General features: G+C 37.1%; 2 protein-coding genes across 13 annotated transcripts in view; one reads left to right on the forward strand and one right to left on the reverse strand.

Moving 5' to 3' along the window:
- OSMR (oncostatin M receptor) overlaps positions 1-9,781 on the forward strand; it is a 94,920-nt gene extending 85,139 nt beyond the window's left edge. For 6 of the 9 annotated variants that reach the window (XM_017853183.1, XM_017853189.1, XM_017853185.1 and 3 more), the window contains 3 exons: positions 6,062-6,143; positions 6,641-6,713; positions 7,050-8,066. In XM_017853183.1, the coding sequence (XP_017708672.1) occupies positions 6,062-6,143; positions 6,641-6,713; positions 7,050-7,625 (731 nt within the window). In that variant the 3' untranslated portion in view covers positions 7,626-8,066. Of the gene's footprint in view, positions 1-6,061; positions 6,144-6,640; positions 6,714-7,049 lie in introns of all 9 variants that reach the window. The other 3 variants (XM_017853184.1, XM_017853188.1, XM_017853187.1) reach the window with 1 other exon arrangement.
- A 1,908-nt stretch (positions 9,782-11,689) lies between these two features.
- RICTOR (RPTOR independent companion of MTOR complex 2) overlaps positions 11,690-22,352 on the reverse strand; it is a 131,514-nt gene continuing 120,851 nt past the window's right edge. For all 4 annotated transcript variants that reach the window (XM_017853180.1, XM_017853179.1, XM_017853181.1 and 1 more), the window contains 7 exons: positions 21,822-21,999; positions 21,023-21,107; positions 20,049-20,282; positions 18,660-18,815; positions 18,195-18,318; positions 16,582-16,720; positions 11,690-16,134 (listed from right to left, as the gene is read on the reverse strand). In XM_017853180.1, the coding sequence (XP_017708669.1) occupies positions 16,060-16,134; positions 16,582-16,720; positions 18,195-18,318; positions 18,660-18,815; positions 20,049-20,282; positions 21,023-21,107; positions 21,822-21,999 (991 nt within the window). In that variant the 3' untranslated portion in view covers positions 11,690-16,059. The remainder of the gene's footprint in view (positions 16,135-16,581; positions 16,721-18,194; positions 18,319-18,659; positions 18,816-20,048; positions 20,283-21,022; positions 21,108-21,821; positions 22,000-22,352) is intronic.

Below are 22,352 nucleotides of genomic sequence, written 5' to 3' on the forward strand. Positions count from 1 at the left end.
GGAGTACTTACCCAAAAACTCCCTGTTTGCATATTTGGATGGGAAATGGTGAGGTGGAGAGAGAGAGAGATCTTTTCAAAAATATATTTGGCTTGAAAGATGGAGAAGTAAGAGGGAAGGGAGAAAAACAGTAAGAACTGGTTGATGGAAAAATTTATTCTCATGGCGAACACTGACTACCAATAAACAGGAATGTGGTGAGAGAAAATAGAGGCTGATGGAAGAAAGAGGAGAAAAGAGTATCTTCAATGAGGGGATCATAGAAGGTCCTGGAAGGCACCTATGTAAAAAAGCAAATAGATTCAAAAGGCTTGCCTGAAGTTACCAACTTTCCTTAGTGCAGGGTGCCCTCACCGAAGCTGCAGCTGTAGAGATGGGCACGTCCTGTTGGACTGCTGACCCTGGAGTGTCCTGACTGGTGATTCAGATACACGTGGCTGCAGTGGCAGTGTATTAGTCCATTCTCACACTACTACAAAGAACTACCTGAAAGTGGGTAATTTATAAAGGAAAGAGGTTTAATTGACTCACAGTTCCACATGGCTGGGAAGGCCTCAGGAAATGTACAATCATGGCAGAAGGGAAAGCAAACACGTCCTTCTTAACATGGCAGAAGGAGAGAGAAGTGCCGAGCAAAGGAGAAAAGCCACTTACAAAACCATCACATCTTGTGAGAACTCACTCACTATCATGAGAACAGCATCGGGGTAACCGCCCCCATGATTCAATTACATCCCACCGGAACCGTTCCAGGACACATGGGGATTATAGGAGCTAAAATATAAGATGAGATTTTGGTGGGGACACTTCCAAACCATATCTTTCCACTCCTGACCCCTTCCAAATCTCATGCCCTCATATTTCAAAACACAAGTATGCCTTTTCAACAGTCTTTGAAGGCCTTTCCAAGGTCTTAGCTCATTCCAGCATTAACCCAAAAGACCAAGTCGAAAGTCTAATTTGAGACAAGGCAAGTCCCTTCCACCTATGAGCCTGTAAAATTAAAAGCAAGTTAGTTGTTTCCTAGATACAATGGGAGTACATGCATTGGGTACATACACCCATTCTAAATGGGAGAAATTGGCCAAAACAAAGGAACTGCAGGTCCCATGCAAGTTTGAATTCCAATAGGGCAGTCATTAAACCTTAAAGTTCCAAAATGATCTCCTTTGACTCCATGTCTCACATTCAGGTCATGCTGATGCAAGAGATAGGCTCCTGTGGTCTTGGGCAGTTCCACCCCTGTGGCTTTGCAGGGTACAGACTCCTTCCGGCTGCTTTCATGGGCTGGCATTGAGTTTCTTGGCTTTTCTAGGCACATGGTGCAAGCTGTTGGTGGATCTACCAGTCTGGGGTCTGGAGGATGAAGGCCCTCTTTTCACAGCTTCACTAGGCAGTGCCCCAGTGCAGACTCTCTGCGGGGGCTCCAGCGCCATATTTCCCTTCCACACTGCCATAGCCGAGGTTCTCCATGAGGGCTCTGCCCCTGCAGCCAACTTCTGCTTGGACGTGCAGGCATTTCCTTATGTCCTCTGAAATCTAGGTAGAGGTTCCCAAACCTCAATTCTTGACTTCTGTGCACCCACAGACTTAACATCACATGGAAGCTGCCAAGCCTTGGTGCTTGCACCCTCTGAAGCAATGACCTCTTTTAGCCACAGCTGGAGCTGAGTTAGCTGGGATGTAGGGTACCATGTCCTGAGGCTGCACAGAGCAGGGGTCCCTGAGCCTAGCCCAGGAAACCATTTTTCCCTGCTAGGCTTCTGTGCCTGTGATGGGAGGGGTGAAGACCTCTGACATGGCCTAGAGACATTTTCTCCATTGCCTTAATGATTAACATTTGGCATCTTGTTCAGATACGTGTGGCTGTATATATGCATTATTTATGAATATTTCTGCAGCTGGCTTGAATTTCTCTTCAAAAAATGGGTTTTTCTTTAGTATTGCATTATCAGGCTGCAAATTTTCTAAACTTTTTTGCTCTGCTTCCTCTTGAATGTTGTGCTGCATAGAAATTTCTTCTGCTGATACCCTAAATCATCTGTCTCAAGTTCAACGTTCCACAGAGCTCTAGGGCAGGGGCAAAATGCCACCAGTCTCTTTGCTAAAGCATAACAAGAATCACCTTTGCTCCAGTTCCTAACAAGTTCCTCATCTCCTTCTGAGCCTGGACTTCCACCTCAGCCTGGACTTCATTGTCCTTATCATTATCAGCATTTTGGTCATATCCATTCAACAAGCCTCTAAGAAGTTTAAAACTTTCCAACATCTTCCTGTCTTCTGATCCCTCCAAGTCTCTAAGAAGTTCCAAACTTTCCCACATCATCCTCTCTTCTTCTGAGCCCTCCAAACTGTTCCAGTCTCTGCCTGATACCCAGTTCCAAAGTCGCTTCTACATATTCAGGTATCCTTATAAGCAGCACCCCACTCCCTCAGTACCAATTTACTGCATCAGTCCATTCTCCACTGCCTTAAAGAACTGCCCGAGACTGGGTAATTTATAAAGGAAAGAGGTTTTAGTGGCTCACGGTTCTACATGACTGAGGAAGCCTCAGGAAACTTATAATTATGGCAGAAGGGGAAGCAAACACATCCTTCTTCACATGGCAGCAGGAGAGAGAAGTGCCGAGCAAAGGGGGAAAAGCCCCTTAGAAAACCATCAGATCTTGTGAGAACTCACTCACTATCACAAGAACAGCAGCATGGGGTAGCCACCCCCATGATTCAATTACCTCCCACCAGGTCCCTCCCATGACACGTGGGGATTATGGGAGCTACAATTCAAGATGAAATTTGGGTGGGGACACAGCCAAACAGTATCAGACAGGTTGTGGTGCTGACTGCATGTTGACTACTACACTGAAACATGTCCCTAGGTCTCCAAGCCAAAATCTAGAACCCCTTATCTGATTAAGATGTGTCAATGATTTATATTACTTGAGCACTCTTGGCATTTTGGAGTTAATTTTAAATTTATTTTCAGGTTAGTTTTATTCTACCTTTGTAATTTACTTGGTTGGTATACACATGCGCGCGCGCGCACACACACACACACACACACACACTTTTCTAAGTTTTATTCATCTCCCTTATGTTAAACTTCATTAGCCCTGGCTTGGTTTGTGACTACTGATTATATTATTATTTGAAATAAAATATTTGAAATAGAAAGTAGAAAATATTTCAAACTTTTTTCTACTTTCCTGAGATTTTACTTTTTTAAAAAAATAGGTAGAATGTTATGTGACTAGCATCCAATTAACTGTACCTCAGATCTTGTTAGATGGGAATAAAAAATACCTGTATCTACTGCAATGAGGCTAGAATGATTAAACAGCAAAAACAAACAAACAAAAAACAGAAATGCAAAAAATTAATGTAATACTGAGATTGCAAAGTAGTGAATAAATGTTTATTCTGTTAGTATTTTTCAAAATAATCCTTTCTCTTTGTAAATTGGTTTGTTAACTTTTTCTCTGATCAGGAGACTAGGTTATTAAATAGAGATAATGAGGCACAGAGAGGGTAAGCAGTTCGTTTAAACATACAGGGTGTCCAAACCAACTGTAATTTGTGTTTTATATTTGGACATTTGGCACTACATTTCCTTCTGAATTTAATAGGCATTACTAAATCATTTTTAAATCCTGAGTATGGAAGTAGATTATGTTCCGAAAGTTTGTGTTTAAAATTAGCCTGAAAATAGCTGAAATGTAAAAGATGAAAAATACCAAGTGTTGATGAGGATGTAGAAAAACTAGAACTCCCATACCTTGCTGATGGGAGTAAATTGGTACAAGCAGTTTTGGAAAATTCCTTGGTAGTATCTTCTAAAATGAGTATATATATACCTTAGACATGAGAACCTTCATTCCTAGGTATATATGCCAAAATGCCTACATAAACCCTAAAGAAATACCTAAAGACGCATACTAGTACAGTGATTGTGAACAGAAAATAAAATTCACTATGCAAAGGAAAAAAATATGCTGAAAGCTGGTTCATGCAAGAAGCTGCCTTTCCTTTTGCTTCTAAGCAGATAGGTACAGTAAAAGGTTAAATATCTCCACAGGTAGCTACTCTGTGTGTTTGCCTTATCTTACCTTAGCCTCTCCTGGGAGATGAATACATAATTAACTATTCTTCTGTCTCCTCCTTTTCTCTTGTGACATGTGGATAATCATACCCTCCCTCCTCCAGCCCACTTTTCCTCCAGCTCTTTCTCATTCCAGCCCACTTTTCCCCTTTAAACTGAAGCCCTCAGCGTTATTGAAGCCCTCAACATTATCTTTGGAGGAAGGCACAGACTACATAATGTTTCTGTGATTCTGTTTATTTCTTCCAGTCATGACCTTCACCTTGGCAAAAGAAACTTCTAAATTGATGGAGACCTGTCTCAGATACTTTTTGGTTTACATCATCAAAAGTACTGTTCTTGAGGGCAAAGTTTACCATAGTAAGATTCATAAAGAGAGTTTCCTTCCCCTTTTCTGGGGTCAGGGTTAATTTTAGGTCAGTTGTTTTGGCCCTCTCTTACCTTTCTGGGTCCTTTTCTCTAGAACCCTGTGTTGCCTCATAGCATGGGCTTGTGCATCTACCCAGGGCCACGTTTCTTTACAAAACTCCAACATTATCTGCCACACCACTGTCCCCAAATCAAGCCCCATTTCTTCCAGGACAGCTAGGTGTGGGGTGGAGCATGGGGAGGGCAGAGGCGGCAAATGGATTGAACAGAATCATATGTTCAATAACTTAACCCCCTAGACCCTCCCTGAGCAATTTACACTTGTGAAAAGGGTTGTTTACCAACCCAGCTGAATTATTATTTGGTGGAAATTGCAAGCAATGGGAACAGGAAGATGGTGTCAGTCTAATAAGAGAGAGAAACTCTCTAAAAGAAAAGACGTTTATTTGGGACTGAGAATTTCAATGGAAATACTTATGCCAAAATAAACTATAGTAAACTATGTGCATATTCAGGGAGGTAAAGGAAGACAAAAGTTTTTAAAGGAAAAAAAAATGAGGAGGATTATATAATTGCTTTGAAATAATTATCCTTGACTACAAAGATTAATAACAAGGGTGATGCCAGTTCAAGGCTTAATGGGAAGATGTCCTTGCAGAAGCATTTTGTGTGTGTGTGTGTAGGGTTGTGATGGCCTTTGTGCAAGGTTGTGGTTTTCGTAGTGTTTTTTGTTATCTGCATGGCCTTCCCAGCTCTGTTTGTCAGGGTTTCCTACCATTAGTGATTCAATTTTTATTCTAACAGATTTCACAATGGTCATTTGAAATAAATGAAGCACCAGTTGACATATTGGAGAAATAAACGTACTCATTTCCCCAGATTAAGACATATTTAAGTAATCTGAGACTAACTAGAAGGAGTGCACTAGTCATTTTTTGATGTGTAACAAACACCCTCAAATTTTGAGCTCCGTGGCATACAAGAACAAATATTTCTTTTTATGCTCGTGGGTTTACAGGTCAGCTGAGACTTGGCTGATCTAGGCTGGGGTAAGCTGGACTCCAAGCTTCAGTTATGTTCAGGTTTGTTTCACGCATCTTCATTCTAGGGCTAAGGCTGAAGTCGCAGCAGCTACCTGGGGCACACACTTCTCATGGTGAGGAACACAAGAGGGCAAGCCAATGTGTACATGCACATTTAAAACACTTAGTTACATTACAATTACCAACAGCCCACTGGCCAAGCCAGTGCACATGGCTGAGCCCAAGTCAAGGGGCAGGAAAGTTTTCACCTACTATGAAGTTTTGGCAGGAGTGGAAAAGCATAATTTTAATACAGCAAGTCATGATGCAATCTATCAGAAGAGGTAACAAATTTGAGTCACACACTGTTGATGGCAAATGGCTTCCTGTGTTGGCTGGCTAGTTGGTTGGTTGGCTTTTCCCCTGAAGTCAGGCAGAACTCATATTACAACTTGCACACATAATTTGAGAAATAATAAACATGTAAAATTACTCTCAATCATAAACTTAATTTTATTCCTTTGAGGAAGGGAAAAGTACTTATTAAAAATGCCCCTTTTTTTTCCTTGTTCAGCCTCGATGTTGATTCATATCCTACTGCCCATGGTTTTCTGCGTCTTGCTCATCATGATCGTGTGCTACTTGAAAAGTCAGTGGTAAGTGTGTGAGGAAGGTTTTATCCAAGAAGAAGGTTAAGAGAAAAATCTGGAAAGAGATTTAGTAAGATAGAAATGACATTGAATAATACGAAACAATGTACAGAAAATGAAAAGGGCAAAAGAGGCTGGGGTGAGAATATGTACTTTATTTCACAATTTTGCTCTCCAGGTGACTATATGAGGAAACTAATCACCATTTAACATAGGCCACAGAATTTTTTCAACAGCAATAGCTAATATTTATATCTTACTTACTATATGTTTGGCAGTGTTCTAAGTGCTTTATCAATTCATTTAATCCTCATGAGGACACTATAAGTACCATAATTATCTCCATTTAGCCAATAAGAAATTAAAGCATGGAAGAACCAAGTAACTTGCTTATTAAGTTACAATGCAAGGATTAGAAGCCAGGAATCTGACTCCAGAGTTCTTGCTCTTAACTAGTCCACTGTACTGTAAAATTCAGTCTCATTTTCCTTTTTTTTTTCTAGGATCAAGGAGACGTGTTATCCTGACATCCCTGACCCTTACAAGAGCAGCATCCTGTCGTTAATAAAATTCAAGGTAAATGTTGGCAAGTTGTATGTATATCGTACACCTATTAAGGACTAACCCAGAGTGGGGGCTGTCAGAATCCTACTTTCCTAGAGCTCCTCAGGAAAATATAGCACAGTAAAAGCCACCTTTGTACTCATAGCCATGAAATAGGTGATTGGAGCTTTGATTTCTTCTGTCAGGGGACATCTTTTGGTTTTCAACTTCACCTCCAGGTTACTTGTGACCAGGAAGAAACATAAACAACATTGAAGCTCTAAGTGTATTTCACATGCTTAATATACTTTGATGCATGTATGCATGCACACAAATGTCTATATTTACATATTTTTGTTTCCTTTCTAGGAGAACCCTCACCTAACAATAATGAATGTCAGTGACTGTATCCCAGATGCTATTGAAGTTGTAAGCAAGCCAGAAGGGACAAAGATACAGATCCTAGGCACTAGGAAGTCACTCACAGAAACTGAGTTGACTAAGCCTAACTACCTTTATCTCCTTCCAACAGAAAAGAATCACTCTGGCCCTGGCCCCTGCATCTGTTTTGAGAACTTTACCTATAACCAGGCAGCTTCTGACTCTGGCTTTTGTGGCCATGTTCCAGTATCCCCCAAAGCCCCACCAAGTATGCTGGGACTAATGACCTCACCTGAAAATGTACTAAAGGCACTAGAAAAAAACTACATGAACTCCCTGGGAGAAGTCCCAGCTGGAGAAACAAGTTTGAATTATGTGTCCCAGTTGGCTTCACCCATGTCTGGAGACAAGGACAGTCTCCCAACAAACCCAGTGGAGCCACCACACTGTTCAGAGTATAAAATGCAAATGGCAGTCCCCCTGCGTCTTGCCCTGCCTCGCCCGACCGAGAATAGCAGCCTTTCCTCAATTACCCTTTTAGATCCAGGTGAACACTACCGCTAACCAGCATGCCGATTTCATACCTTATGCTACACAGAAATTAAGAAGAGCAGAGCTGGCACCCTCTCATCACCAGTGGCCTTGGTCCTTAATCCCAGTATGATTTGCAGGTCTGGTTTATGTAAGACCACTACAATCTGGCTAGGTTAAAGGCCAGAAGCTATGGAACTTAACACTCTCCATTGGAGCAGGCTTGCCCTAGAAATGGCAGGATCATGGGAGCATGCTTACCTTGCTCCAGTTTGTTCCAGGCTCACCTTTAGAACAGGAGACTTGAGCTTGACACAAGGATATGCATTAACCACTCTACAGACTCCCACTCAGTACTGTACAGGGTGGCTGTGGTCCTAGAAGTTCATTTTTTACTGAGGAAATATTTCCATTAAAAGCAATTATTAGATTGAAGGCTTTAATAAAGGCCACAAGAGACTTATTACTACAGCATAAATTGTCAATGTAAATTTACTGAGCGTATTGAATGGAAAAACTCAGGTGTCTCAGGCCAGAACAGATTTTAGACTTACCTTGAAGGGATAAGAATCTATATAGTTCACGGACACAGTAAAATTAACTCTGTGGGTGGGGCGGGGGGCATAGATCTAATCTAATATGTAAAATGTGTGATCAATCAACAAGATTTCCACAATTCTTCTGTCAAGCTTACTACAGTGAAAGAATGGGATTGGCAAAAGTAACTTCTGACTTACTGTCAGTTGTACTTCTGCTCCATAGACATCAGTATTCTACCATAATTTTGATGACTACCTCAGAATATAAAAGGAAAGTATATCACGTAATTCCATTCAGTGTTTGGTTCCTTTCCTTTCAAGAACTGGATATAAAAGGCCTGTTTTCACTTGGCATCCTTTGGGCTCTGCACTATGTTGTCTGGGCCAAGAGAACTCTGTCACATTTATATTCATATTATGCTAAAATGGTAAAATGAAACCCATTGTTGGACATAATTTAGATATAACTAAAAAGTTCTATGGAGTGGGAAATTCCATGTTGGCTTTGGAGCAACTTTGTCTCCTCTGAACCAATATATTCCAAACTAATTTATGCAAAGCACCTGGTACACAACTGGTATTTTAGTACATGTTGGTTCTCTTGGTGCAATCTCAGCTCACTGCAGCTTCCGCCTCCCGGATTCAGTTCTCCTGCCCAGCCTCTGGAGCACCTAGGACTCCAGGTGCATGCTACCACACCTGGCTAGTTTTTATATTTTTAGTAGAGCCAAGGTTTTACCATGTTGGCCAGGCTGGCCTCGAACTCCTGACCTCAGGTGATCCACCTGCCTCAGCTTCCCCAAGTGCTGGGATTACAGGTGTGAGCCATGCCCAGCCTATTTGTCACATTACTGGTCACATTTATTTTTTATTTTTTGAGATGGAATTTTGCTTTTGTTGCCCAGGCTGGAGTGCAATAGTGCAACCTTGGCTTACTGCAACCTCAGCCTCCCAGGTTCAAGCAGTTCTCCTGCCTCAGCCTCCCGAGTAGCTCTGATTACAGGCATGCACCACCACACCCAGCTAATTTTGTATCTTTAGTAGAGATGGGGTTTCACCATGTTGGTCAGGCTAGTCTGGAACTCCTGACCTCAGGTGATCCGCCCACCTCAGCCTCCCAAAGTGCTGGGATTACAGGCTTGAGCCACTGCGCCTAGCCGTCACATTTCCAAACAAGCACGAAAGGGGTTCCTTTTTGTCTTCCTGCCTGCCCTCAGCATGGTAGAAATGGCTCTGCCTATGCTTATGCCTCTGGTGCCCAGTGCCTTGCACTGTGCCATTGAACACTATGAAGAGAAACAAGTAGCCACACCTCAAAATAATGTGGCTGTCAACTGACCTAAATAAACCTACACAAACCAGTACTTGCCTTTTGCTGGAAACATTATGTGCTCCTCATGTAGTAGAAAGTGGTATCCTGATTAGTCTAACAGCTGTGTTAGACTTTAGGGCCAGTATTGTCAGCATTTATTTATGTACTTTTGTTATGATGGGATTACATTTTTCATTTGAAACTTGTTCACAAAAATGTCAATGACATTCGTGACTGATTTGTACATATTTTCATACAGTTTTGTTTAAAAAATAATTCACGCAAAACGAAGTCATTCTTAATATTGAAATAAACCTTAATTAAAATATTTCATCATCACATTGTTTTACCAACCTCAATGAAATGAAAATCTAGTAATTAGTTTAGATGATACATCACCTCATCAACTTACTAAATAAAAATGTAAATTCCTGGGTGTGACTACAAACCTCTTAATCAGAATCTTTGGGGCATGGACCTGGAATCTTTTTCATCAGTTCCCAGGCATTCATCTACACACTAAACTTTGAGAATCACTGGCCTAAATCAAATGAAGTCTTTCTGAAATACAACAACATGCCAATAGGAAATGCTGGGCTATGTAACGTTTGTCTTCATAATATCACTATGACCTATAGTCTTGGCTGTAAACATTTCTTCTCCAATGGTCATAACCAAATAAATTCATGTTCAAAACCTTAGTTTTCAATACTATATGCTATCTTAACATGGCTTTAGGAAGTGTTATTCAGAAACTTTGAAATACATATTCATGTGTCAGAAAAATGGAGAATTTCAAATATACACAAAAGTAGAATAGTTTAATAAACCACTATGTATCATCACCAGTCCCAATGGCCACTACCCATGACTGTTTCAGCTCCATCCATACCTCTGTTCACTTTCGCCTCACATTGTTTTGACGCAAATCATATCATGATTTCATGTAAACATCAGTTCTCTAAATAAGCTCTACTTTTTCTAATATAGTCATAATAATTGTTAAAAATTGCACCTAAAATCACAGTAGTAATTCTTTAAAAATATCAGGATATTTGAGTGGTGGACGGCACTGGCATTAATGGCCTTTAAACCCTGCATCAGCCTGTGCACGGTCCTCACCTGTGTGCGGGGGACCTCAATAATTCAGGATGGGAGTTGGGACCTCTTCACACAACAGTACGACTGCTGAAACGCTTCCTACATTCAAACACCTAACCCAAACTAATTAGGGTCAACCTCGTTACCTACTAGAATGTGTATTGATTAAGAACGTCAAGACTTAATATCTTATTAACACTTCTAAGAGTTCTGTTGAAAGATAGGCTTTCATCTCGAATTTACAAAGCATGTTAAAGCACTCTGCATAAAGAACTTTTAAAACTCTGGAAGAGAGAAACAGAAGAGTTTTCAGAACTTTCAGTTAAAATGTTTACAACACAATAGGTATATTCAATTTGAAAGCATAGTTGTTTTATTCCTCTAAGCATTAAGGGAAGTTTTAGTATATTTTAGTTTCTTAAAATCAATACCGAACTAGTACTGTATTTTTGAGTATTTTATATGCTAAAGTTTTAAAAATGAAACAGTATTTTCTAAGTTCCGCTACATTGGGACTTTATTAAAAGATCAGCGGCATGATGAATTTATAAGTATGCTTTTTAGTTTATTTTGGGGCCAACTACATTTTCAATGACATATACAGTGGAAGACATTGGGAGAAATGATATACAGAAATTTGCCAAACTGTCCAAAACGTTTCTTGAAGTGAGATATATATTTTACCATATTTTATTAACAGACCCTAACTTTGATACTCAACTTTATCCTCCAGAATTCGTAATTTCTGTGGTATTCTCTTCTGCCAGTAGGTAGCTGTAGGTAAGCTTATTCAATCAGGGCAGTTTATGTGTGAGACATCAAATACCTTCCACAGAGATGTCACCATTGTCATACCATCATCACTCATATTGTACATTATTTCCTCAAAAAATTCAGAGCTGTTCTATCTAAAGACTTATTTTCCAAATCCCTATAGATATTTAAAAAACTACAAAGATGTTTAATTACGAAGTGTTTAAGAAGAATATTACTTTAAAATACTGTAACAGCCACTCTACATGTCTGTGGTACCTAAAAGTCACTTTTGCTTGGAGTCACATGTGTCAGCATCAGCATTACAGGACTCAAATCAAGGCCATATGACCACTGATTATTTTAATATTTCAAATAAAACAATGACAAAGTTTAAGAATTTTAAGTACATTTTATTAACAACGTATCCCTTTGATAAGATTATGCTTCAGGAGGCTTTTAATGCCCTTGACATAAACTGTACACATTATACAAAAACAAGAGAATCACAACAAAAAAAATCAAGGTGAGCAAAACCATTTGGGGACAAATCTTATTTAAATTATACACAACTCAATGAAATATTCTTACAGAAAAAATATAAATACTTTTTCTTTCTATGTTACAGTTATACAATATAAATCAGATTTCAATGTCTGTTCAGTGACCTACAAACACCAGAACCTCCAAATATGTAGCAGCGTATTACTAAATAAAAAAGAAGAAAATCATGTGGTTAGAGAGCATTAAGTCTGACACTTTTTTCACAATTCCTTACCACTTTTCAAAACTAATTTACACCATTTGTTTTACAATGCAGCTTTAGGGTTTCTGACAGGCATTTTTGTAACAATTACTTACAAATTTTTTTTCACTCCCCCTCTCTGCCCCAAGACTTTGCATTTTGTGCTAAATCAACCAAGTAGCAAAATTGAAAGGTATGCTTTTTTTTGGCATAAATTATATTTTTGAAATTAAATATTCTATAAAGAAAGTGAAACAAAATGTGCAATTTATGCATGCTGTGGTGTAGCTATCCGATATTACATTACAAAAATACTCCAAACAGGAAAAAAGTCCACATTCTGTGAGTCATATAAACCTACTAGGAATGAAAAATACCCTGGAACTTGGAACTAAAAGAAAAAAACAATGCTCCTAGAAAGATTCTCACAGATTTCAGTGTTCTTTGATAAGCACTGCTTTAATTTCACTGGTATGCTTTTACATGAGATTCTCACTGTAATGACACTTTTGAGAGTAAAAGAGTAACAGTGTATTTTGTTAATGCAGAGACAATGGAGACTTTTCCTAACTTACGTTTTGGAAAATCTGAAATGTTGGTTCATTCCAAACAGCTCTTCTAATAAAAGTCTCTCAATTTTACCTTTTCTTTTTTCCCATGTTTTAATGGATTGTGAATCTGAGACAAAATTGGAAACATAAGACTAAAGGGGAAAAAATCTTACTTCCAAAGAACATTTCCCAAAGTAGTTTACAAAGTTCATCTCACACAAAATTAGCACCTCACTCTTACCATGCAAAAATAACTGCAGTTATAATTTGAATGACAGACAATTTGGTTTTTATTGCTTAATGATCTGTGCTTTAATGTGGGGATAAAAGGCATCCTCTGAACGGAATGAAATAACATTTTATATAAATAGCAGTAGGAAAATCTAAATAAGCATTGATATCCCACTGTTGAACACTTTGCCGTTGTGATAGATATGCCCTGAAAAACTCAGCTTTAATTATCTCGAGCTCTAGATAAAAGAGCTGAAACCCATTCAAGTTGTCATTTCAAAGGACTTGTACACATTACATTATAATAATGTATTATACTTCCAAAGAGCCTCTTTTAATGTCACTGTCATATAGAATGTCCTTATTCTGCTAACTGTTATTAGAAAAATTTTAATTTGGGAGAACAGACTGTTTCCCCCTCCAATCTACCTAAGAATAAACAGGAAATAAAAGTATAATAAATTTCAGAGCATATTTAATTATGAATACTAAATTTCTAATTTCCTTATTTATCAGTATTTACTTAGTATGTGAGGCTGAAATCTGTTCTTGAAAAAAAGTTCAATTAGAAATAACAATTCACTTTACAATTAGAAATTCACAGTTTACAACCAGCACAACTGCCCAAATTCCTCCAAATTATTCAATAATTACCAATAGTACAAATTTATATGGACTAAGATTAATCCTAAAATCTTTAAAAACTACAGTATTGACATTATTTTGGTATTCTATAGTCTGTAATATCTATTATTTATAGATGATTTTCTCAATTATTTCTATTACTGCTGATATCATTCCTAACCTCTTCTGCTATAATATTTTTAAAGACCTAAGTTAATCACTTGGCACTGCATGTATTTTCACCATAAAGTCTACTTTTACAAACAAGTACTCAAAGAAAATGTATTAGACCTGTCAGTGAAATCATGGAGAAACCAAATAGCACTATAAATTTAAGCATAGTTTTTTGTTTTTTTTTTAGCATACTGATAACCACAAAGCTCTGAGTATCTCCCCAAAGTAAGTGATATAGGCAAATATGATAATGTATACATACATATTTTTCAAAGTAACAATAAGAAAAACCCACAAAACATTCAGGCCAATTCTAACTAAGCCTTATTTCAGGATAGATGACCAAGGTGGGGTACAGGGATAGTGATGGTGGGGAGGGGTGTGTATGTGTGTAAGACAAAAAAAAAATCACTGTTAACTTTTGAGGGATTAAACCACAGATTTTATACTCTATATTAACTGAGGTAGTGTTTAAAACGAATGTCTAAAATATGTTAATCCCATTATGAATAAGATTACTACATTACTTCCTTTGGAGGTTTTAACCACTATTTGGTCTAGTAACTCTGACATTTGGTTCTCTGGAAAGGCAGTTTAGTTATCCAAGACCAAAGACCACGATGACAGGCAACGTTCTTAGAAGTACTGTTGACATTTAAATAAACACTTGGGTTCAGTGATAAAGTATAAAAAAATTATCTTCAATTGGATTTTATGAGAGGAAATCTGAAGAACCACTTTTCAACATAAGCAGCAGCTTACAGCCCTTATCTGCTTTGTTATAATGTAAGTTGCTACACAGTGCACATAAGAACAATTCACTGAAGTGCAGTCAAAGAGGTGTTATGTAGTGAGACGAAATGCTTCATCCCAACTGGAACTTTCAGTGCCAGTAAATAAATTTTTTAAAAAAGTATCTCTGTGAGTTATGTTTTCTAGTTCACAGGGTTCTTTACAGAGATCTCAAAGAACAAGCCCATTACAAAAAGGATCTGCATCATGGGAAAATATTAATGTTGCTGTGACTGTGTCAAAACTGATGTGTAATTGTAATAAAAATGTTATACACAAATGAATTAAAAAAGAATCCTAATCAGTCCAGCTGGATTTTCTATTTCTATGTATATATAGATCTCAAAAAAGATAATCCTTTCATTTACAAGCATTCAAATGATGATGGCCATGCTATTTTTATATACAAATTTGCATATATGTTTAATTCCTGTAAAAATTTCCAAATATCTTTAGACATATACAAATTAAACAAACAAAAACCTTGCCCTCATCAACTTAACTTCACAAATGGAAAAAAGCAACTAATATACTCATAAACCCACCTATCACTGCATTTAGTTTGTGCAAAACAAAAACACTGATATAAAAATTAAGTTACTGCTGCTTTAAAATTTGGTACTTAAGGCTTTTCACTACAATTTTTCTTAATAACAAGCTTTATTAATGATTTTTTTAAAGGAAATATGGCTCTTCTTTCCCCCATGGAATGTGTAAATTGCAAGCAAACTTATCTTTTCCTCAGGAGATCCAAAGTATTATTTAATGCTTTCCTATCCTTTTAGGTCTAAACTAACAGTGCTTGTTCAAGTTCCTGTTTAAAGCGATGAGATGGAAAGTTGATGAAAGCGGAAGTCCATTGCAAATATATGCACTCTATAAATGGGAAACATTTTAATTAAAATAAAAAATGATTTTAAATTTTATTCAAGAACTGTAGTGAAAACCTTAATTGGTTCATATATCCTGTAATAACACATTGCAACAAAATGAAGAGTTGGAAAACATGAATCTTTATGCAAGTCTAGTAACATAAAAATAACTTATACGTCCCGGGTTGTTGAGGCTCTTCTTTTGCTTTGAGGTTATAAACCTCTGAAGTAGTGTTACAAACATTAAGAAAAATGTGAAAGGGCCAAAGTTCCCTCTCTAATACCAGCAGTTATAGCACACCCCATCGTGGTAACAGGATGCAGCCTTAGAGACACTGATTCCTGCTTTCCACAAATTAGTTAACAAACAAGGCATCTGTATATTTACCCTAAAAATAATTCAGAAATAATTTGTGAAGGGTGCTTCTGCATATCCCATTATTGTTCCACTGTCATTATGTTTTTAAAATGAAAAAAATAGAAAACCTATGTAGGTATTCAGTGCTTGGCTCTTGCATACAATGGTAACTAAAACTCTTAAAACTGCGGTAATGAATCATGAACCCCTCAAAAGGCTCAACAAAGGAGAGAAAGAAGTTGTTTTGGTTAGGAAAGTCAGCAGTTCCAACTGTTCATGTACCAGTAACTGCGGAACAGTGTACAGAAGATACTCCTGTCTTTGCTGCCTAGTCACTTGTATTTTCTGAGGCTTTTAGGAAATCCACAAATATGAATATATATAGTATATATCTATATCCACCATAAATATGAGGTCAGGATTCAGCAGATGTATCAACTATAGGTTGCTTTGGTGGTGTTGCCAACACAGCCTCTGCTTCTTCATGCATCTAGGGAAAAAATGGTGTATCATTAATGACTTTTATAAAAACAGATAATATAACATGTTTATATAAATATATAATTTTTTTTGAGACAGGGTCTTGCTCAGTCTTCCCAGGATGGAGTGCAGTGTTGCCATCTTTGCTCACTGCAACCTCTGACTCCTGGACTCAAATGATCCACCCACCTCAGTCTCCCAAGTAGCTGGGAATACAGGCACATGCCACCACCCTTGGCTAATTTAAAAAAAAAAAAAACTGTAGTGACTCAGTCTCACTATGTTGCCCAGGCTGGTCTTGAACTCCTGGGCTCAAGCAATTCTCCCGCATTGACCCCACAAAGTGCTGGAATTATAGGCATGAGTCACCACACCCAACTATAATGTGTATTTTAATTCAATTCAAACACTGAATTATTCTTGGAAGATAAATTTGAGAAGTACTAATCATACTTACTTGTAGAAACTGTACATCTTGAAATAATTCTTGTATGAACCTCCGACATGGAAGTCTGAATGTGCAGTGTGACAGCAAGTGGGAAACCTCAGAGTAAAGGCATATGTCATCAAATGTTTGAGGATACTTCTCCTTAATTCTAAAATAAAAGATTACGGTGTGATGAAAACTGTAATCATGATGTATCTATTTTTCCTCCAAGGTATCACTTACTTTAAAAATATATTTCCCTACAGATATGGATTAGATAGCATACTTGGGGTGATGACTTGAGAATATAAAATATTAAATATTTCTCTCACACACTTAGATATTCTGAGTTTGGGTTTAAAAAAAAAATTATTATCAAAACCTGAATACTTCTTGTAAAGTTGAAGCATTCTTTTCCATTGGCGTGAGAAACTGCAAAATGTATTTATCAGCCTAGGATGATTAAAATATGTTCAAAATGAAGTTTTAAAATAGAAATACATCTTTAAAGTTAAGTTATTAACATCCCTGACCAGGCTATTTCTTTGGATACTTCAAATAACAGCTTTTAGCTAGGAGAGCACCTCAGAATCAGCTGTGGGTTGGGTGGGCGACCAGTTAAGGGCCCGCTCCCAGAGCTCCTGGTCCAGAGGTCTGCTGTGGGACCCTGATACCTATGTGGGACCCCAATACCTATATCACTCTTTAAAAAAGCCCTACAGCTGGCCGGGCGTGGTGGCTCCTGCCTGTAATCCCAGCACTTTGGGAGGCTGAGGCAGGTTGATCACCTGAGGTCAGGAGTTTGAGACCAGCCTGGCTAACATGGCGAAACTATGTTTCTACTAAAAATACAAAAATTAGCTGGGTGTGGTGGTGCACACTTGTAATCTCAGCTACTCGGGAGGCTGAGGCAGGAGGATTGCTTGAACCTGGGAGGCGGAGGTTGCAGTAAGCCGAGATTGTGCCCCACTGCACTCCAGTGTGGGTGACAGAGCAAGACTCTGTCTCCAAAAAAAAAAAAAAAAAAGCCCTACAGCAGGAGACACTGAGGTGCATTCCTTTTGAGAATCACTGCTTTAAATAATAAGAAAAAAATTAAACCAAGAAAATATGACTTGTTACATGTAAGCCCACTTTCCTCAAACTTTTGGTCTCAGGACTTTCTTAAAATTACTGAGGACCCAAAAAAGCTTATTTTGTGTGGGTTATAGTGACCATTAACTACTATATTAGAAATTAAAATTGAGAGAATTTCCTAACATGAATTAATTTATTTTAAAAATAAATCCACTACATGTTAACATAAATAACATATATTTTAATAAAAATAACTATTTTCCAAAAGTAAAAAGGTGAGAAGAGTGGCATTATTTTACATTTTTTGCAGATCTCTTCAAAAGTGTGGCTTAATAGAAGATAGCTGGATTCTCATACTCGCTTCTGCATTCCATCTGTTGCCATATGTTGTTTTGGTTGAAGTATTAAAGAAAATCTAGCCTCACACAGGTATGCAATGCAGTTTAGAACTACTGATGAACTACTGATGTAAGTTAACTAGCCTAACTTTTGAAGTATTTCAAGAATCTTTTCTCAACTTAAAAAACAGAATAAACAAATAATACTTATGCACATAGTTTACTCACGTTAAAAGCCCAGTCTCATGACATTTAGTTGAAACTGAACTACTCAAATTAATGACTAATCTTAGAACTTCTTTGCGAAGGAGTATACGGCACATTGGTGTATCATCTGGAATTGTTTTAACACCTAAAAAGATTTCAGGGAGAAGTTAAATATTATCTATATCACAACAAAAATAATTAAAACTCATGAAATTTATTTTTAAACTTCACCTAAACACCTAGAACTGAGATCAATTACACATGATCTGCCTATCATTTTGGGAGCAAAACTCTAATAAAAGCAGATAGCTAAGAGGCTCTATATCAGTGGGTGATATAGGTGCAATATTTAACAGTGTTAAATTGCTTCACTAAAATGGATGTATTATTGTTTTAAGACAACTTTAATTTACAGTATTTACGAAAAACAAAACCAACTAATAACAGTTTTACTAATAATGATTGGATCTGAATCCGAAGACTCACCTAGTAACAATTCCGTGCTTTTGGTGCTGCTAGCTGAGCCTTCTTGAGACACTCCATCACTGCATCCAGAAATCCCCGAAAACTTAGAGGGAACCACTTCTAAGGGATTATGGATGGTCTGCTCACACCAATCAGAATATGGAATATCTTGAAAGTCTGAAGAAAAAAAATAATTATTTCAATTAAAGCACCATAATGGCTTAATTCCTGTGCTTACATTGCACACTAAAAAGAAAGAATATAAAATAACATCTTCTCTAATTGTATGCAATACACCAAACACTCCAAAACTTTTTTCCTCATAGAAAATGATTATAGCATGAAAAGGGCCTGGACAGGGCTGTTCACAGTGGAAAAGGCCTACTCCAGGGATCTGTCAGACTCAGGCCCCACTGTGACCTGGAACCATGAGAGCATCAGCATCTCAGCATAACATAATTTGGCATATCAGTGTGCTGCAACTCACCTGCTGGGAAACTCTGAATTAGAATACCAAAAAGGAATTTGGAAAAGTAAACCAGAGAACTTTAGTCATCACCAGTTTTTCTGAAGGTGGTTAAGTGATATTCACCAAGAAAAGGTAATTCTTTAAACACACATATACTTATTTAAAATTGCTAATATATGTCACTTGTTGATTAAAAAAAAAAAAAAAGCTCAGTATAGGTCTACTTTATTTACTTAACAAATACATACTATGGGCCGGCCTGCTGTACAAAGCAGTACATACATAGGTATCAGAAATATAAAAATGTAAAGACTGACAGACCATACCCTAACTGAACTTAACTGAGTGGAAGAACAAAAATAACCAAGTTGTAATCATCATAATTGTCATAAGAGATCTATGTGCAAAGGGCAATGAGAGGAAACAGGAAGGAGTGTCAACACCTGCCTCAGAGAGTCAGAGAAGACGTCACAGGCCAAATAATGCTGACATGTAGGATGAGGTGGACTTGCCAAATAGACCACGTATGTGTAGGGAGGGTAAAGAGCAAAGAGAGGACAGCAGGGAAAATACGTTTTTCATGCCTAGAAATTTGTTCAAAAACTTCAGGTCAGTTAGTAAAGACATGTCAACTGCAGGAAAGGAGGAAGGTGAAAAAGACCACTAGACAGATGACAGAGTGTCTTGTGTGTTAAGAATGAATAGCCATTAAAGAATTGCACACAGATTAATTCCAGGATATAGTATGAAAGATGAATTGGAAGAGACCAAAATTAGAGGCTAAAATACTAACACTCCAATAGGGAGACGCTAAGTGACTGAACTGAGGCTGAGATAGTGAGAATGGAGCAAGAGGATATATATGATTAATAGGGCTGGGAGATGACTTGTGGCCAGATTCAAATTCAAGTGGATTTACCTCAAAGGACATGATCACTTACCTGAATGACTACATATTGCACTTAGTTGGTTGCTGGGCTGGAAACCCAGAATTTCAATACAGACACAATAAAGGCAGTTATCATCTGTATGTTCCTGTAGTCCAGTGTCTTCTGTACTTTCTAAAAACAGAGAGGCATCTGAATGGATTGAATTCATAATTTCCGTAAGACTCATCTGCTGTCGTAGCAAGTGAAAAGAATTTTTTACAAGACCTCCAGTTCCAGATGGAAGACCTGTGCATAAGTAAATATAAAACATAATCCAATAAAGATAGTACTTTTCAAGGTATCGTAAATTATGTGAAATTTTAAAGAAAGCTAAATAGCACATTTTATGACTAAAATCTAACTGGAAAGAAAATGAATAATTTGCCTTAAATTATAAAATAAGGAAAGCTAGCAGACATTTGTTATTTTAATATAGAGTTTTAAATACAAAATGGAAAAACTGAGATTATATAATGCATCATTTCAACTATCTTCAATATTTGTCTAAAGATATGTAACAATTCTAAGTATAAAGAAGCATCTGTTTAAAAAGTCATCAAAATCATAAAGCTATAAAACCTGTGGCTTATATTTACATATTAAAATATAACAGTTCGTAACAAAGATCATGTATTTTATAAGTACATTTCTATCTCTCCTTACTCTAAACAAATAGCTATTTCCTGGATCTATGAGGATTTGTGTTACACATTGTTCATGTGCTACTTTTTAAAAACAGAAACAACTAATTTGGTTTTATTTCCTTGAAAGTTTGAGTACTTCACTGAAAACAATGTTAAGTCCCTCACACACACACAAAATGTGGTTTAATTTTAAGCTGACTTTAACAATTGTTTTGGTATAATTTTAAAGTTGATCCAAAAGAGAGTCTTCCTAAATTTTTAGTGTTATCCTACTAGACAGAACTAAGAGTTTTCTTTTTAATATAAAGAGGCATCTCACAAGTACAAAGCACAATGCATTACCTCCTGCATCATGGGCAAATGCTCTTGCACCTCGATCATCATGTGGTGGTATGTTTTTTGTCTGAAAATAGGGAATATCCTTTACCTAAAAAAGATATAAACCATGGTAAGTCCTGCTATATAAAAATAAGCCCACTTTATGAAAATTAGCAAAATTAAACAAAATACAATTAAAATAGAATTACTATAGCATATGAACCTATAATCAAGTTTACTGAAGGTTCAACTACCAAAATTTAACAAAGTAACCCAAAAAGTCTTTATTATATTCTTAGTGAGTAAATGGACATTAAAATAATTATTTTAGTGTTTATCTAAAATGTCTTTAAACTTCTAAGAAAATGTGTTCTTTAGTACTATATACCATCTAGAGATCTGTGGGCATCTCCTGGGATTAGGGTCACCTTAAATTACTGGGTACCACATGTGGCTACCTTTCATGGGATAAATAGGAATGAGGATTTTAAAATGAAGTGTAAGTTAAAAGTGACTAAAAAACAAGTTAGAAATTTCACAAATTTCTACATAAATTTCTATGGATAAAGAAATCAAATGAGATACTGATTTAATATGGGAAGAGAGGGAAGGATAATGTTCTAAGGACTAAATAAAAGAGTACAGAGTAGTTGAAAAAGGTAAAATAATTTTAATCTTAAAGTTTCTTTAAACAAAACGGTCTTAAAAATCATGCTGCCCCAAACTAGTGCCCACTCTAAATTATGACTTCTAGTAAGCAGTTATAGAACATGAAAAAACAGGAAACCAACTCATAGGAAAACAATAAAATGTATTATGATACCTGGAATATATCATTTATATCCACCGGGAGAGCAAGACCGATGTAATCATCTGAACTCCCGTATGTGGCACTGGACACCATGGACCGCACTGAGGAGGATCGTTGCAGGGTATTTTGATTAATAGGACTCAATAAATCTTCTTTATCTAATGATGCATAACTTAAGGCTTTCATGAACCTATAAAACCATAAAAAAAACCACTTGCATTAGTTTCTTGACCTGTTATTTTAATTATATGAAGAAATAACATATATTCCTACCTTCATAAAAGACAAGCAGCTAGTCATGTATTAAGCAGTGTCATCTTGTTTACTGGGAACACATAAACACTTTAAAATATTAGCTGTTATAGACTTCTATGTAAAAGGTCATCAGTAATGTTGACTGTTATCAAAAACAATTGTTACGGTCGCTCAGGTAAAGGTGAAAAGGTGGGCAATTAGAATAACTTTCAACATTTAGAAGTAAAAAAAGAAACTGACCTCAGAAGTCAGAGCATGGTCCAAGGACTATCTTCATAATCACTTGAG

Source organism: Rhinopithecus bieti, unplaced genomic scaffold, assembly GCF_001698545.2.
Source record: "Rhinopithecus bieti isolate Rb0 unplaced genomic scaffold, ASM169854v2 scaffold_34818, whole genome shotgun sequence".
NCBI classification, from domain to species: domain Eukaryota; kingdom Metazoa; phylum Chordata; class Mammalia; order Primates; family Cercopithecidae; genus Rhinopithecus; species Rhinopithecus bieti.